Raw genomic sequence first — 19,030 nt, 5'->3', positions numbered from 1 at the left:
CAAGATAAAGGTATTCGCTCCCTCAAGCGGAACTGATAAAAAAACACACACAGATGCCTTGTGCTTCATTATCAAAAACAGGTAATGAAACAGGGGGGAAAAAAATAAATCAAAGAGCCAGACACCTTAAAGAACTGATCTAGAGAGAAAGAATTCAAAACAAAACACCACCAAAACCCAAAGGGTTCAGGCTTCCCAACCTACAATAAATATAGTAATGACTCACAAACATTTCCAGTTTACAAAGAGAGCTAAAAGAGACTTCAAATCTCCCATGACAAAAATGGGATGGAACTGTAGAAAGAAAAAAGAAAATAGAGAAATCCTACATAGCATTTTGGGAAGGTTGTCTCTGGAGCCTGTCATTGCTAATAGCATGTAAACAGTAGCCCTGGCTATAGTAGGTATAATAACAATGTACTGTTAGTAGCTTTTCCACTGGATTATTATTCATTGTGGTCACTGTGAGTGTAGGCAACATTCACTGATAAAATCCATTAGATTAGAAATTGCTATCACGAAGGGTTATAACAGGGTAAATAAAGATGGTTGAGAATATCCCTTTTTTCCATTTTCTTATTCCTCTTTTATCTCTCTCTGATTCTTGCAGTGGAATTGCACCTCAACGTGTACTGTCAAGGCTTGAAAGCGGCTATATCCATGCTCATTCTACACAAAGAAAGAGTTCCCACCTCCGCTTGCAAGCTACTTCAAGCAGCACATTACCTACCCCATACAACGCCCACAATTTGCTCTTGGACAGACAGCTTCTTCCCCTATGTTTCTTTCCTTGGCTGTTGACACACAACCTGACAGCCCCCATTCTTCGAGTCAATGAAAACTAGCTGGCAGTAGGCCATCAGTCTCTCTAGTTTCCCATGGACTATAATTTTCCACTTTTCAAAAGTCACCCTGGACTTTCAGTATTCTGAAAGAATACTGATTTCTAACATAGTGTCACATAAAGCTTTTAAAAAATCAACAGAGAAATAGGAAAAAGTTTCAGTTCTCTATTTTATAATGGTGTCTTCTGAACAATTCAGATTGTTCCATGACTTTTTTCAGCATTCCCTATCAGCTTTCTGAGGAGCTTTCTAATTCCCTCAGGACAACTACCCAGCCCAGGCAGATCTGTGCTCACACAACTGCTGGTTGTTAGAGGTAGCTGCGTCTTTTGGTATTACAAAGATGCCAAGTGGTCCTGGTCAGGCTAAACAAGTGTAGTGTCTCCTCTTTAGACTACTCAAAAGAACAAAACGAAATCTTTGCAGACCTCAACCCAGAGCAAACAGCTGAGAACAGAATTAAAGAACATTCTCAGAGTAGAGAGATTTCCTGTCCCAAGAGAGTTCAGTATTTAGACTCTGTCATTCAGATGTAGTTATACAAACTTATCTTTCAGTATGAGTTAACTACAGCAAAAGATGATTTTGAATAAAAATAAACATAAGAGACAATTCTTCACAAAATTGTACTCCAGCTTTGCTTTAAGGTATCAAGCTGAATGCTCACTTTTCCATTGAATCACAAAGATATGCTACAGCTACAGCTTGGCTTGATACATTCAGTTTCTAATTTATCATAGCTGTAAACAGAATTAATAGTGCTAATTAAAATCCCCTTAAGTTATTTAATTTCTTTGATTAGCTCTTGTAACTTTATCCAAGTAAATAAAAGAAATTTCTCTTATCTTAATTTAACAATAGAAAGTAGAAATTTAACTAACATTGACCTTTTAATGGCACTGAGACTAACATCCAGCCTTTCATACCAATAGTTCAGATACAATTTTGCACTGCAAGCAGGAAAAAAAATGAACACAAAAACTCCAGCGATGTAAATTAGCATATTTCTGGCTCACTGAAAATCAGAAAGTGCCAGTTTTGATTCTAACACTATAGATACATCCACTTTAGGAAGGTACACTGTTCCCTCCAGGAGTAATGTGAATACAAAGAATATAAAGTCTTTAAGCATCTTAGTTTTACACATCACAGAATTACACAAAGTGTTATGTGCTGTTGAACTCAGGTCAGTGCATGCCTGTTAAGGTGCTGAAGAGAAAATGGTAGAGATTGAGGTTATTTAACGAGATTAGAGCTATCTAATAATTCTGCGCAAATAATTTCAGCCTTTCCTAAATAGTCCTGTGCTGTGTCTGCTTATTTTCTGATGATTCTTCTACAGGGCTTTATTGTCCAATTTGCAGGTACAGTTATCAGGAAAAAACACAAGATTTTATTTTTATCTATTAAAATACCTAGTTAGCAATTTACCATCATTCTACTTTTAAATACTGCACTGTAGTAATCAGTAAAAATTAAGTTTATTATTTTGTGAGTTAGCAAAAACATGTGCTGTGTTTGAAGGTATCTTGGGATAAAATGCAGCCTAAGCAATAAATTTTAACCTGCTAATTCTACCTGTACACATATTATGTTAAATTAAATAAAGCAGATAAGTAAATGAAATGAAAGAAAAGAGGTTTCTAAATACCATGACTGTTACATCGTGATGTTTCCACAAGTCGATTGTTCTGGTCATAGCATGCCATGGCCTGGTAACGATAGCCTTGTCCACATTCCTTAGCGTCTCCTTGTACCTTCATTCCCAGCAATACTTCCAGCTTACCCTCTGGTAAAATACAGTCTGACCAATTTCCCACAGGCTGAGCACTGTACTTGTCACACGGACAAAACTGATTCTCAATCAGAGGATACAACTGAGAATTTTTGCATTTATCCCTTTTCTTACTTTTTCCTAGAAAAAAGAAATAAATATATTAGAAAGTTTGTATCAGTTTACATCTCCCCAAAAATTTGATTTAGACTTCTGTAACAAGTGCTTGCAATCAAATACACATGCCTAAAACTAGAACATTAATCTTTATTCATTTAGGTTAATGACTTTAACTTCTAAAGTAATCAACGTCTACAATTTGCACAAAGGTAACATCTTTTAAAATAAAGCCATATATTTATATTTACTTTCGATAAAAGTGCTTGGAGAGTACAGTTTGAAAAAGTGAACAATTAAACAAATATATCTCTTTTCTCCTATTTCATCAGCAGTGTGCAGTCCAATAAAAAAAATTGTGTCTGGATAAAACTTTCTCAAGTTGAAGGAAATTGCAGAAGAAAGGAACATGCGTCTTTGCTACAGCAGTACTTTCTTTCAAAATGTCAGAATCCTTCAATTTCATCACCTGTTATCGTACATTTGCTAATAATCACCATTATTCCCTTCTAATAGAATAAACAGAGAATACAATACAGCACATATCACAGTCCTAGCAAGTTTGAAGGGGTAACTTAACTCAGGACAGGGAAGTATCTCAAAGTGTTAATAGTGTGGCAAGAGAAGCTGTTCTTTCTTGCTTTGTTTTTAAAATAAAAAAAAAAAAAAAGTTAATCAGGGTATTTTTTCCCAGCAAACCTGGCATAAAGTTCACTGGAGTTATAAGACAGTCACAGTGAGCCTTCCTGAAGATCATGAATTATTCATTGTCCACAGGTCTTCTGATTTACAGGGGGATGGAGTCGAGGACAGAGTTTGGATCCTATCACATTCTTTCTGAGGCTGCTAATGGGCACCCCCCTTAGCTAGCTTTCCTCCACCACAGACAATACAGACTAATTGGCAAAAAGTGCTGTGAGAGAGGCCAAGTCTCACTGTTAAAGTTTCAGTTATAATTTAGAAGCAGAGCATTTTTTTTCTCTTTATTTCATCAGAAGAAATTAAAAATACCATTAAAAAGAAGCTGAAGAAAAAAATGTTTTGAAGTGGAAGGCTGTCTATCACGTGGAACAAAGAAAAGTTTGTGGCAAGGGGTTGGACATCATTGGAAAAACTTTTTATTGTTAAGTAAAACTTCAAGAGGTTTCAAGGGACACAAAAAGCATTCTTACTTGTGTCAAGAAATAAGACGGAAAATTAAGCAAATTATTGCCTCATGTGGTGGTCTGAGCTGCTGGGTGAAGGCAATGGAAGAAAGGAGAACACAAAGAACTTGGAGAGCAAACATCAACTTGGAGAGCAAACATTCAGCCAGGGAAAGGACTGGCTTAATCATAAATCCAACATTCAAGACTGCAGCTAAGTTTAAAAGAGGTAAACCAAAGCTAAGGCTGAAAATGATCATCTATAGCAAAAGGCTTAAAAGCACTCCACTGCCATAATAATTCTAAATGTACCAAAACACCATCCGAGAGGGATGTCCTGGTGTAGCCAAGACCAGAAGCAGGAAGAGGAATTCAAGTGGGCTAACACCTGATCCTGTTAAGGATAGATGATTGTTGATTGGTCTGTTACCAATTAGAAAAAAAAAAAAATCCACTTTCACTAGATTTTCTATTAAAAGGTTTTCTATTGGAAGCTCCAGGGGAATTAACAAGATTTTTTTTCTCAATTACAGTTCAGTGTAAGAAAAACTAGATCAAGGAACACAGACTCAATTCAGTCTGGTGAAAATTCAATCTGGTTAGACAATGCTGGTAAGATACAGCTTGTGCATACAATCATGGTTGCTGAGTAATCAAACCAAATTGTAGACCTGCTCCCTAAACTCTTAGCTGAGAAAACACACATAAATCACGAAAAATTAATAGAGTCTGTGGTCACTCTGGTTTTCATTATCAGTTTTCCAAATCTATTTTCTTGTCTTAGAAGAATTAAACTTGTTTAACCTTATTTGGGACTGAAAGTGATTTGAGAGTCACATGAAGAGATCTTCTTCCCCAGGATTTCTCCGAGTGCCTCACACTACATAAATCATGTTGAAGACACCAAGGTCTTCGGCTTTTTACACCAATCAGTTAGTGTTTGTGAGTTACATGCTTTTAAACATTCACTAAATTTTCCGTTTGCCTGAAAACTATCAGTAAAATAAAGTTTGACAAAGAAAACAAAGCTTTTGAAAAAATATTTTTATATTTTAAGCTCTAACTCAGGGAAATTGCTTGAGAGTATAACCTCAAAGGTCTGTCGCGTATATTCGTTAAATGCTTAGCAGAAATAAATAATCTCAAGGACATAATTCTGTACAGATCATAAACCAAAACCCAACAACCTTTCTGACCATTTTGTACATAGAATCAGGGCTTGGAATAAATACAGTATGAAAATATTTTAAATAGCAAACAATTGTGCCCCTTTTGGTGAAAAGATAACACAGGGCTCAACAAAAATGCAGATAAAGATTTTTTTTATTTTATTTCCTTGTACTGGAGCAGAATGTTGATTAATTCTTGTGCTTTACATTTTTCACCTCATGGAACTACAGACAATGCTGACTTACCTGTCAGGAAAAGCAATGGTCTGCTTTGCTGTTTACTATGTGCACTCCATTTAGAAATGGATTTACATCTAAATTTTAAGTCTAGATTTATATCTAAATGGATATAAACATCCATTTAGATGGCCTCCTGTGTTCTCCCATCCTCTCTCTAGCCACTTCCCCATGATCAAGAGTCTGAGACATATGGCAGGAGATTGTTCTCCTGAGGAGTTATCTTTTTGTTCCACCAACAGTATATAGAGAATGACGGTGACATTGGGTCTGCTTTCTGCCACGATGACAAATGTTGTTTGCTTGTCATACGGGAACCTCAGAACAATGCAGGTTTTAATCAAGACAGTAGCAATAATTAATAAAAGATGCATTATTTTTCTGCTTACTCTTACCGACAAGAGTGCGTTTTCTTGTCCTGACTCCTCCACAGTCCCCATTACAGGAAGAAAACTTTGACCAGTTCGTAAACTGACAGTCATCTTGGCAGGGAATCTGACATGTCTGTGTTAAGGATGGTAATGGGCCAGAGTATTTAAGGCATTCACTGATGTCAGCCTGTCCTCCATCTTGTCTGCGACAAGTAATTGCTGGAAGCAAACATGGATGGAGTTTAATTCAGCATTTCTTTCACAAATGTCTCTATTTAATTTAGTAAGTCTACAATATTCTACCACAAAATCACACTGAAATCCCAGAACAGCTATACAACAACCTAATATTTGCAACCAGTTATACCTTGAATAGATACATTTGACATCTCTGACTTTGAGTTTCTGCTTAAATTACTATTTATTGGGACTTACCAGGGGAAAAAAAAAATCTTACAGACAACTGTAAATATTATAAAAGTTGCACCATGTTATCCACACCTGTTATACCACTTTTCACATTATTATTTTTTCTACAGATACTGCCTGTAACTCAGACATTAAAAAACTTGCAATACCATTTTAAGTAGATGAATAGTGTATAAGCTATAAAGTTATATCAGCAGCATGTATTTTAGAAAAAGGGATAGACATGACATTTAGAAACATATTTGAGTTCTGAATACCACTTAAACACAACAGTATTGCTGCCTGATGTTCTTCGTCATTTTTTAGTCTTGAAAAAGGGTTGAAGGGCAAAACATGTTTTCTAGGGATGGAGCATCAGCCAATGGGGGTAGAACTTTTTATAAAGGATAGCCATGTCCTGAATAAAAGTTTCTTACTTAAAAGAAAAAAGAAGAAAAATTCAGGTGGCACAAAGGGAAGCAGTTGGAACATAAGGATTTACAAAGAATAGGGCTGTTTCATTAGTACAGTCTTTAACAATGCTCTATTATTGTTTCTCATGAATATTTTTTTTAACATGGTCGCTTATCTATTATTCTAACCTAAGCCTCAGTAAATCTAACTTTATTTCCTTGTTCAAAAAAACATAAAACTTATTATGCAGTAACAAGATTGGAAAATTCTAGTTGTTTGTTTACACAATAGAATTATATTTATGCTTCTTGGCATCTGACAGCACACAGTACATGCAATATCTCATAATGACTGAAAGTAATTTGGGTCACCATTTGTAGCAGTAACGTTGCATCTGAACAAACGTATCATGAGGGAATATCATGTTTTATATCACACTCCACTCCATAATTTAAACATAGCACTTCAATTGTACTGACAATAATTGTTTTATTGGTATGTGAATTGATAAAAAATGTAAATTGTACTAACCAAACTATTATGGCATAATCAAGTTCAACTGTTGGAGAAAAACGGCATTTGAATACAAAGTTTCAAAATAAAACAGAAAACCCTATGAGTGACTATTTTCTCCTGGAAGAAAAAAGCTTTTTTTGTCTGACCGTTCTAAACTAAATTTCTACCTCATGATGACTGTAGGAAGCTGAACTTGATGACCCACGTGGTCCATTTCAACCCTGTTTGCCTACTAAAACATATCGAAAGGTCCTAAGTGAATTGTTTGTGCCACATGTCTGGGGTAAAACATTGTGAAAGGGAGGGGGGGTTGTTTTTCCAGAGATGTTAAGCAAACAACTTCCCTGATCCTTGAGTGCCCTTCGGAGCATGGCTGCCGGCACTGTTTGTAATAGGCTCAGTACTGCATTAAGTTGTGCTTACTGGGGGACTGACCAGCTGCACGTTGTCTAATACAATTATTCTGTCAAATCCTATTATTATTGGTGTAGTTTATATGAGGAAATCCTTTTTTCTTCAGAAATAATTATAGTGATTCAATGAGCAAAATCAATTATCTAAAAATTGAAAATTCATACAACAACTGTTTTAAAGATGTAACTATACCTACTATAGATTTCTAAAATTAAACAAGTATTTTGGAAAAACACAAGTCAAACCAGTATCTTTCTATACAAGTCTAGGCTATGGTTTTGGATTCTTGTGAGATACTCTTCTCTGCTAATAACACACATTGGTTTCTCTGAGGTAAAAAACCAGTTCTGACTAGTTCTACCATGTGGAAATTCACAGAGGTCAAACTCAAATCCTCTGTCTTGAGTTTGACCTTGGCATGTGCATCCATCAGCAAAACTAATTGCGTTATCTTCATTGTGTTCTCAGGGAGATATAGGCCACCATTTTAGCAAAGAAAACTACACCTAGACAAGGTCTAAAAGACAGTCCACTGATTAGCCCAATAACTTTTAATAACTTCTTCAAAAGTTTAATACCCATTTTAGATACCGCCTCTCCATCTAGTCCTCTGTTAGGCCATAAACATTGTCCATTGAAGAAGATTCTTCTAGGTAAATTGACTTTTTCTAAAGCAAATATTCATTCCCTCATCTTTCTTGGTTATTAAACATTACTCCATGGCAGATATCCACTCTGTCATAAATTTTTTCAGACTCATATTAGTGCATCTAATTTACATCAGGCAGACCCAGGCGAGAAGCTACCCTGAGGACTAATACTTTGGGTTTTTTTTCCAGATTAACTGTCAGTTGTACTGTAGCAATCAAAGCAGGAAAACTCTTCATTCTTGAGACCTAAATATTTTACCTTAATAACAACACAAACTAGAGGACAGCTTGGCACACTAAATCAGTTCCTGAATCTTAATTTTCTCAGTGCCTGTCCATAACTATTCATGTTACATCCAGTTGACAAGACCTGGATGATTCGCTTTATATTGCATTTTCCTATTGTTATTCTACAGATTCCAGTATCAATTTGAAAGGTTTATACACCTTCTGATGTTTGAAGAGTGGGTATTTTTCCATTACTTAAAGCAGGGATTTTGACAACTGTATACATTCCATTAATATATTTTTTTACTTGACATCTGAAATGCTTTTACTGATAGTGGAGTTACTTTTTCCATTCACAACCTAATTTGGGCAAACTCATCCCCTGCCTCTCTGATCAAACCCATGGTTCTTTTATTATATTCTGTAAAAGTTGCTGAGATCGATAATTAACTCACTATACAGAGAAGTGTCTTCAACTACTTTAAAGCCATGTAGTGTCAGACTAATTATTTAGCCCATACAACCATGCTGTATTTATTACAGACATTAGCAGTAAGTGGAAAGAGCATGGTACTTCTATTACTGAAATAAGACCAAGTAATTGTTAAGTGAAAACATAAAACAGGAGTACAGCTAACAGAAAAATCAAATTTAACACAGAAACCATTCACTTACAAAATTGTTTTGGTATTTAACAATTATTATCTCCCAGAAGAAAGGTGTGAAATAAATGGCAGTCTAAATTTTCTAGACAAGGGACTTAGATGTAATTAAAACTTTATCTGATAGCATTGTTTCCACCAAGCCACAGGGGACTACAGACTAATATATTTGTTGTTGGCATAATGAAACACTAAGACTGTATTTTAACAAGTCTCGTTATGTGTGGGTTTGTATAAAAACCTTGCCAGTGTTACCATCCTTAGTATACTTCACTGAGATTGCACTGAGATGTGAGATTCAGTGACCCCTACAACTAAAAATTAAAGTATTTTATAAATGAATGTGCTCTACGTCCTTTGTTTTGCAACAGTCTTGTGATACCATTTTTTCAATTGTTAGGTATTTTTACCAACAAAAATATTCTGTTTCATTTCTAAAGAGGAAAGAATTATTTCAGCTCACTAACTTTTCTTACACCTACTATCAGTGCTGCCCAGGCTACGATTTCATCTACGTTTATTCCTTTTTCTGTGGGACACAGAAGACTAGACACTGCACGATGAACTCTTTCTATCATGAAGCATCTTAAGCAGGAGATCGTGCCAGTAATATTGTGAAAATACAAGCCTGAGTGTTCTTTATGCACCAAAGAGAATAACAATGTGTTTCTTACAAATAAAGTTGTCTGGAGATTCTGGCTCTTCTTTTGTCAATAAAAATTTAATTTCTCATGTAATTACTGCTCCTGAGCACTGTTGTCCAAATTCTTACTTCAGTACAAAACCTGAAGCTGTCTGTCCTTTGCAGCAACTAAAATACAAACAAGGCAACAGTGTGCTCTCATCTCAACAACAAAATAGTAGTTTATAGTTCCATGAAGGAGCAACAGTCCTTCATGATTTTGTCTCCTTTCTTGTGCTTTCAATAAGGGCATGAAAAACCCACAATAGCAAATCCGCCAGCCCCTAAACGATGCCCAAAGAGAGAGGCTTCTGTCCCTGCATAGTGAAAGTGAGAGGAAAGGGCTTTTGACCACTGGTTCTGCCTATGAGCCTCCCTGCAGCTCAAGCAAGCCCGCAAAGCCTCCTCATGTGCTCACAGCCACCCTGGGAAAATTCCTCTGATTGCCCCACTCCACTGTCTTACAAATAACTCTACATACACCCTGAAAATGAAGCATAGCAAGAGCTTGGGATCAGCTCTTTAATATTGGCCAAATCCCAGTGACCAAGTGACATCAAGTACAGCTATTCAGATATTTTCTCTGGCAGCCAGGTTACTTAAGCTTCTGCTTAAATTTCACAAATAATCTTCCTCCTGCTATTACAGAATATGCTGACAGATTTCACAATTTTCATCCCATTCCTCCTGCAAAACTCTGAGGAAGATTTATGGTGGCAAGGACTGCAGGCTGTGCATCCTTCTGCAAATCTCTTTTTGGTCATGGGGATAGCCCTTACCATGTGCATTCATCCGTATATATCATGATGTGATTAGGCTATTGCAGTTTGGGCACTCAAGCTTCTCATCTGCTACATGTCCTCTTCACCAGCATTGGGATGCAGTCCAACAAGCCCTACTTAAATCTGCAGAATCTACTGGCAAAACAAGCCTTTTTAGTAAGTTTCCTAGGTTTTCCTATAGAATTCAAAAGGGATTTGAACTGTATTTCTAAGTTCCTTCAGAAGTCACTGAAGCTGAGGTTTACCGACAGAGATTTTTTAAAGATATGAGCACAACATAATACATACCTGCCTAAGTTGTTCACATTTTCAAACAATTTCATACATTAATCTATCTCACTGAGCAGACCACTACTTTGAAGTTATCTATGTGCTAATAAATGTCAGCCTTAAAAATGAAAAGTAGTATCTCAGCAAACCCTAGTTGGAGCAGGTTCTTCTTACAGTGAGTTTTATAGCCCACATTCCTATCATATACTAGTAGCCTGACTTTGTCAAGCATTTACTCTCCTGTTCCTAGTTTTCAGGGGGGCTTTTTTGGTATTTTATATTTGCCAACACTCTGTGCCTCTCCCTCCTGGGTTTCAGGTAACTCACCAAGACATCTGATCAATTTACTCTTGTTAACTGAGAAACAGCTCATGAAACTAAACACAACATAAATGACTTTGCATAAAAATATGGCTTTTCTCTACAACTTCCTCAAAAGGAAGTTTCCAACTCCTTGCTGATGCACCCAAAATATCCTCTCTTGTGGGTTTTGAACAAAAGACAGAAGTCTTAAGTTACTGCAATTCTATAATACATTCCTGCCCTAGTTATGCACTGTTAAAAGGCATTTTACTAGTGATACAACTGCAAATTTTCATTTATCATAGAAATTCAACACAATTGTTATGACTATCTGCCTTGTTCAAATAAGGTTAATGACTACAACAGTGAATTTGCTGCTCAGGTATTAAATGCTGTGTTACTATGCTTAGGCTTAGCTATAAATACCTGTCCATCATTTGCATGAACAATTAACAAACATTTTTCTTTAAATCTTTTCTTAAAACAACCCCCCCAAAACACCAAACCCTTTTCTTCCCTCTGCATTGACCCAAGTTGTAATTTTGTGACATGTTCATTTGAACTGACATGATTGTAACAAAATCTTCATTATACAAGACAGAAACAGAGCTGTCTTTAACAGTGAATCACAATTCTAAACTTTATGATTCACCCAAGTATCTCAAGACCAATGTGATAAAAAAGCTGAAGAAAGGAAACATAAATAGTATATCTGTGATATAAAGCAAGGCATGCATATGCTCTAGTTACTCATAGACTCTTAAGATCAGACACCTAACCAGTCATTTTTAGTGATTTCTAACCTCTAGTTTTTTCTCCAGATTTAATTATCTTTCTAACTAAAATATGAACAGTAACAGACTATTTTGTTCAAAATAAACTGCTAATGAATGCATACTCAGATGTGCCTTTTCCCTGGTGTACATCCCTATTCTCTCATATTCAACACATTTGCTGTTACGTTACGTGTTAGAGTGTGCGTAGGCATTCAGATCAGAAATAGGCCAAACTAATAGCACTGGCAATATCTCCTTGCACTGAAAAAGAGGAACTGAGAACTGTTCCCACAAAGGGCTGAGATTACTTCTAGAAGATTATTGTTTCACTTTGTCATCAAAAGTAAATTACCACAAACAGATGAATGAACGTGTGATTTCTGCATTCATGAGCATCAGAAATTTGAGCGAACTCTTTCAATTGAAAAAGAAATGCTGCTATGTCTACAAATTTCACAGTATGGTAAACATTTGTACAGAAATCACCAACAAACAGTTAAATGTACTGTTCAAAATATCTGTATTCCAGTATTACATTATAAATGCAGTATCAGAATTTTATACCAAATGGATTTCATATTTCAGTGTTTAGCATTTCCTGATTTTAGGGTGGTTAAAAGGACTTGCACAGTACTAGCTCAGTCTTTTTTGCATCTACATCACAAAATAATCTTTAAATAAATGATTTATAGTACAGAATTTTTATTAACATATTATCATGTAAAGTTTTCCATAGCCTGTAGAAACTTTATTTACAAGAAGCCAAGTAATCAGGAGGGAGCCAAGAATTAGCAGAGAGAGAGGACAAAATCTCTGCCAGAGTCTTCCTTCAGAAACTCGTGAAATCTTTCTAACATTGTCCAGGGCAAAGCTCAGTCATACAGATGCTTGCTTTCAGGTCAGACTCCCTTCAGTGAGCAGAAATCAACTTTGGTGCAGGGGATCAAATAAAATAATGCACATCACTGAAAATTCACACATGGCTATTTTCAGAGCAGAAGTTGAAACGTAAGAGGGGAAAGGGAATATGTTAATGCCTTGTGTAGGAGATAGCCTATATAAAAGAAACAAAATACACTATCTATGTTAACAGTGCAATCTTCTGAGGTGTGAAGTAAATAAAACTTCAACCAATAATCTCTAGAATTGCAGAAGTATGTTTTCCAGAGTGAAAGTTACTTTTGTGCAAAAATTCGACTTTTATTTCCAAGTCATATTCATTGTAAAGGTGTTCAAGAAACCAGAAAATATTTTACTTTTATTATTCTAAAGAAAAGTTGTACTAGTTTATTTACCTCGTACAGAATATCAGTTTAGATTACTGAGTACAATAGTAAAAGATATATTCAACACATTGTCAGGTATTAAAACACTGAGACATGATACATAAACCTGTGTTTAAAACTTACATTTTATGTTAATTTAGATAATTTAGTTAATTTACATCAATGGGAAAAATATTGGGCCAAAAAAGGCTCTGTCTTTAATGCATGTAACTTTCACCACTGCAACAGGTTAGACAGTATTTAGATTTGTATTTAGATACTTGGACTGAGGCAGAAATAATCTTTGGTTATCCAACTTAAATAACTTCCTCTGTGAATTCTTCAATAAAATTTATGCATTGGACAGACAATAAGAAAGCAGGATCAAACAAAAATCTTCCATTTCTAACAGTTGATCTCGGAAACATTTACAGAATTCTACCAAAACCACCTGCTTTCTTCAGGCTTAGGTGCTCCGAGGGTTCTTAATTAAAGATTGCTCATCCTACCACTTGACCACGTTACACTAGAGAACTACTTTCATTATACCTGCTTGTAGGAACAAGACTACTGTTTGAATACATCATCCTTTGCAAGACCAAACTCTGTGTAGTACCAGAGGGAAATTCTGCCAGTCTATTTTACCAGATTTGAAAACTGTATGCCCAGTAATTCCAAAATCACATATTATTCCATATGTGTGTGTACTGCACATGACTGGAGTTACAGTTAAAAAAAAGGAATTTCTCATGACACACAAAAATAATAAAAACCAATTTGCATGCACTGCAGTTAGCTATCTTTCTTTGAGGCAAAGTCAAGAGATTCATGTACTACCACGCAAGTACAGAAGACAACATTTTGTATTATCTGAACTCCTACTGTCAAAGACAAAAATCTTATTTTCTCAGTGTGTAATCTGAATGCATCCTTCAGAGCTGCTAGAAATAGATTGAATTGGTGATAGACCTTTGAAAGAATTACCACAGTCAGAAGTCTTTTGTATTAGCAGGCAATACCTTCAGGTTTCATTTTTGTGGTAAGCCCGAAATTGATCTCATGTAACATTTTGTGAGACAGTGGTAGGAGTTACTAGTTTAAGATTTACTCTATGACTTTTTTAAGTATACCATAACCTCTGCAAGGAAGTTAATGACCTGAATTTTTCAATTCTGCAGTTAGCAGTGTCCTTGTCCAGGAATTTCACAATCTGCTGAGCCAATATTGTTTTAATGGATAGGAGTTTGCACTCAGAAAAGGCAAAAGAAATAAACCTTCCTGGAATTCAGGGTTGTCTAGTAGTTCAAAGCAGTTCAATTACTGTAACACAATAAGTAGGAACTGCAATTATTTTCACAATGAATTTATTTAATGCACCTAAAAAAACCTCCTCTGGACTATACTTAACAGAGTCACATACACAATTCTGTTAAAGCCATAAAATTCTCTATGAAGACAGGTGACAGTAAAGTTGGATTTGAATGCAAAAATTATTTGTTATTAAATGGAAATGGTGGAAAAATGTCTGGATCATTGGGCTCAAAGGGTCAGTGGTTTTGAAGTCCTATCAGTAGCTGGTTAAGAGCACTGCACCTCAGTGCATTCCAGGGCCAATTCTGTTTAGCATCTTTAACAACCTGTACAGAAAGCATCCTCAGCAAGTTTGGGGACATCACCCGTTTGAGAGGAGCAGTCAATACCTACCTGAAGGGTAGGACTGCCATTCAGAGGACCTTGACAACCTGAAGAAATGGGCCGGCACTGAACTTTAACAGTGTAAATGCAAAGTCCTACATCTCATGCTCTCATTACTCTCTAAAACTACCTAATTCAAGGGTATAGAGAAGTGAGACGCAGACTGTTCTCAGAGATATGTAGTGAAAAGATAAGGGGCCACAGACACAAACTGCAGCAAGGGAAATTTCAGTTTAGGTATTAGGAAAAAAACCCGCAGTGCTAGACTGGGCAAGCACTGGAGCAAGTGCCCAGAGAGGCTGTAGGATCTCCATTCCGGGAGATACTCCAAATGTGTTGAGACACAGCCCTCAGAAACCTGCTCTAGTCTGGGTGGGATCTAACTTTGAAACTGGCCCTGCTCTGGGTGAAGGGTTGGACCAAGGGACCTCCAGAGCATCCTTCCAGCTCAAAATTACTGTAGGGTTCTCTGATCCTAAATTTTCAAACAAACACAGGAAGCAGAAAACTTATATTCCATCTAATGGATATATCCATAAACATGTCTTCACATCCTCGGCACATGAAAAATGTCACATTTTCACAGGTGAATTTACACAACTTTTTTTCACAAAAAGAAGCACATAAAGTCACCCATCTCTTTCTTTCTTTGTTTCTTTGAAAACATACTTTCTACAAACACCTCTGCAAACTTGTTTCAGGTAAGGATGGTGAAATAAACTGAAAAACAATACCATGAAATTAGTGACTAATGTTGTATCTATACATAAAAATAAATTAACACATATTTGATGAATAAAACATTTGCCAAATACCAGTTAGGATGTACCCTACCATACTAGCATTCAGTATTTTCCTTTGCTGATGCACATAAAGATAGACAAAATTAATCTCACGCTATAATGACTAAAATTTTAGGCATTTCCCACACAGTGCAGCTATAGATTTCTGAGGAATAAATGACAGAAACAAAGGGTCTAACCTCTTGCTTGTAGCCCAGGTCCACAAGTCTCATGTGCTCCTGGACTGTCTTGGCGCACATACCATGGTACTAGCTGGCACCTGCGCCACTTGTGGGTCTTCCACCTGAAATGAGGGTGGAAGCAATCAACTTTAAAGAATCCATCTAAACTTGTAGCCATCAAAACTGAGGCTGCACAAGTGCTAGACAGTGTCAGAAACCACCATAAGCTGTTGCTTATTATTACTAACTGGTAAAAGACCATTCACAACAAACAGTAACAATACCGTAAACTTTTCCCTCTTTCCTGTTTTTTTCTCCTTTTAGGATAAGGCCATTAAGAACACACGGAAAGAAGGAGGAGGCAGAGGAGGGAAGAGAAAGCAAACCATATATATTTTCAAGGATTTCAAAGTACAAAGGTACATTAACCCTACCTAACAAATACACAGTGAATATGAACCACAATATCAGGTTTATACTTTAATACAAAGCATTAACACACTTACACAAGATGCTGACATCATCAAAAGAAATTTCAAAAAAATACTATACAAAATAATAAAATTATACGACTTGAATACCCATTAAACTCTGACTCTGGTATTGACCAGAAAAAGTTCTCGAGCTATATTTCTCTGATGTTTGAAGTACCGATTCTGGTAGCTTCCCAATGCTCTTTTACATCCTTTCATATCTCTCAGTTACATACAGTGTGATCTCCTAATGAATTTGCAGTGATAATACTTACCAGAGGATGAAAGCAACACATTTCTTTAATCTCTATTTGGTTTTGCTAAAATAAGCTTAAATTCTATTTGTACCTCTGCAACAGAGAGTAGTTTCATGGGAATTAGCAGGTGGAGAAACAGAACATTGGCTTCCAACAAATACTTTTGATATTTATTATTCATCCAAAAAAAATTCTTTTTTTTTTTTTAAATTTTGTCAAGTAAATTCAACCAACTGCATCAGAATTTTCTAAACTTTGTATCAACAGCCAGGTCTTGTCATATATCTAGACCTTTCCATGCTACTCAGGTGGATACTACAAAACCACCTGAAAATTTTCTTAAGCAGTTACAGTGGAGATCCCCACCTGTTGGAATAGTCCTCAGCATTCTCTGGTGAAGATTAGGTCAACACAGAGAATTTTGTATATTAGGGGGCATAATTGACTGGACTTTCTCAGGGCTGAGAGGGATGGAAAGATGGAGGATACAGTGCATGGCACAGTGCGGCAGCGGAACTCAGTTTTTCTAAATAAACAAGGCTGCATTTCAGTGCTTTGGATAATTTAGAAAGGAAGATAATTTTAATCATATAGAATGTCAAAACAGTTGCTAAGAAAGATTTATCCTGGAAAGTAATTCTTCGTTGTTGCAACGTTCCTGCAAAGGAACTGGCACAAAATGAACCAGTGATTCACTATGGGCCCAACTGAGTCTACATATCTGTTCTGAAACCTTGATTTAGCTATGTATCCTATTTTTCTATGTAGTGCATATTAGAAAAAAAACTCCTGTTATGAAGTGGAATTCAGCAAGCTTTAGAGGTAGTACAAATTGAAAAATCATGTCTGAGCTGTCTCTGGTTGATTAACACTACCTGTAGCTATAGCAGACGGGAGACGCTTCACATTCCTTTTCCTCGAACAAAGAGTCTGGGCACTCTCGACCACCATTGGCGGGGAGCTGGATGATGACTCGGTGACGGGACTGTTTCCTTACTGTGACACCCCCTGCAAAGAGTAGAAGAGCTTGTTTTGTCTGTTACTATACGGGGATGACAGTAATTAGGGGAAATTTAACAAAACAAGTACTCAAACTGATCATTGTAATACTGACATACTATTTTGTCCATAAGCAGAAAACTAAGCCTAACAGATAAACCACTTTAATCTCAGCTAAAGGCCAGGAATATACAGCCAAAATGAATACACAGTTCAAGTGAACAAAAATTAAACCAGCTGTTTGGTGTTACACTTTACAGTTTCAAAGTGTAAGTTTGTCCTAATCATTTCCATGTAAAACCAGAAAGAGAAATTCCACTCTGGAATTAATTTACAGTTTACAGTCTTTAATTATTATAGTAATTCATTATTAATGATAAACTGTAAATAGATCCTGTAGGAATTTTTATTCCAGTCATCTTCAGATATCAGTTCTTCAGGCAGAAAATTAAGAGAAAAGACAAAAATCTATATTAGTTCCACAGCAATACCTAATACACAAATATTTTCGGGTAAAAATCTTGGATTTTTATTTTTTTTATTTTTTTTCCCCCCCAGAGAGCTGTAGCACAGACATTTGGCTGACTGGGTTGATATCAGCTTTGGGTGGGTTATTACAGCAGCTGCAGCTTGTCTGAATACAGAAGCATGCTGGATCACAGCCAAGCAATTGTAATTAGGAGCAAGCGGTAGGAGAATCCCGGTGGTGGCTCTCCACCACCTGGCTGCTTTTCAATGCAGAGGAAACCCTCCACTCCCAAGTCAATCAGCTCCAGGAGATGCCAGGAACTGGCACAAGGGACAAGACAGACGTGCAGCCTAGCAAAGCTGCTGACCAGCTTGCTGACACAAATGGGTAAACCCCATGAAATAAAAATTGTTTGTGCAGTATAAAAAGAGTTTGACTCACTGAATAGACAAAATGCCTGTACTGGTTCACAAATATACTGTTTTACAGAATGCTAGATTGCAGTAAATATTCATGAAGATATGCTCACTGCATCAATAACTTTCTTAAAACCCACAGAAATGAGAACAGAAAAGGTTGGCATTTTTGTCCAAGATGATCTACCCTATTGAAAATATTTCAGAAAGAACGATTAATGCTACTGTAAAACAACACAGTATTTAATAATAAATAACCATTTCATAGATTCAGATTCAATGGTCTTAATTCTCTGTTCTTTTTCAAATTTAATTCCCTAACCCTTATTTGTTAGAAAGCACTAATAGGAATTACTGCAAAAATGCCTTTATGCTTGTGTCCTTTATAAAGCATAAAGAATTGGCCATGACATTCGAAGTGTGTATATTTGATGTAACAATATCTTACATTCTGGTAATATGGTAGCTCTGAGTAATCACCACATCCCACACAGGGATTAGCACCCTGTGGAACACGAGGTATTAGAGAGTCTGTCTGTAATAGTACATATTAGAAAAACACCTCCTATTAAGCTTAAAAGAGATAAGACACAAAAATGTGGGCAATATTAAGCCACTCATCACTTTAACTTCATGTATGATTTCAAAGTAATAAAAATTCAGGGGAGACATGCACTGTTTTTAAGAGCTTTGCCAAGTAGGGTACTGGAATGTGTTTAAATCAGAGCA

The 19,030-nt window shown here is 36.2% G+C and overlaps 1 protein-coding gene across 1 annotated transcript in view; it reads right to left on the bottom strand.

Annotated features, from left to right (window-relative positions):
- Positions 1-19,030, bottom strand: part of THSD7A (thrombospondin type 1 domain containing 7A) — a 214,478-nt gene that overhangs the window by 44,836 nt on the left and 150,612 nt on the right. Inside the window, exons 11-14 of the mRNA XM_074863607.1 lie at positions 17,293-17,425; positions 15,706-15,809; positions 5,683-5,877; positions 2,497-2,760 (exon numbers count right to left, since the gene is read on the bottom strand). Of these exons, the coding sequence (XP_074719708.1) occupies positions 2,497-2,760; positions 5,683-5,877; positions 15,706-15,809; positions 17,293-17,425 (696 nt within the window). The remainder of the gene's footprint in view (positions 1-2,496; positions 2,761-5,682; positions 5,878-15,705; positions 15,810-17,292; positions 17,426-19,030) is intronic.

The sequence above is a fragment of the Strix uralensis genome, chromosome 1 (assembly GCF_047716275.1).
Source record: "Strix uralensis isolate ZFMK-TIS-50842 chromosome 1, bStrUra1, whole genome shotgun sequence".
Lineage (NCBI taxonomy): Eukaryota > Metazoa > Chordata > Aves > Strigiformes > Strigidae > Strix > Strix uralensis.
This window is presented reverse-complemented; position numbering and strand designations above follow the sequence as displayed.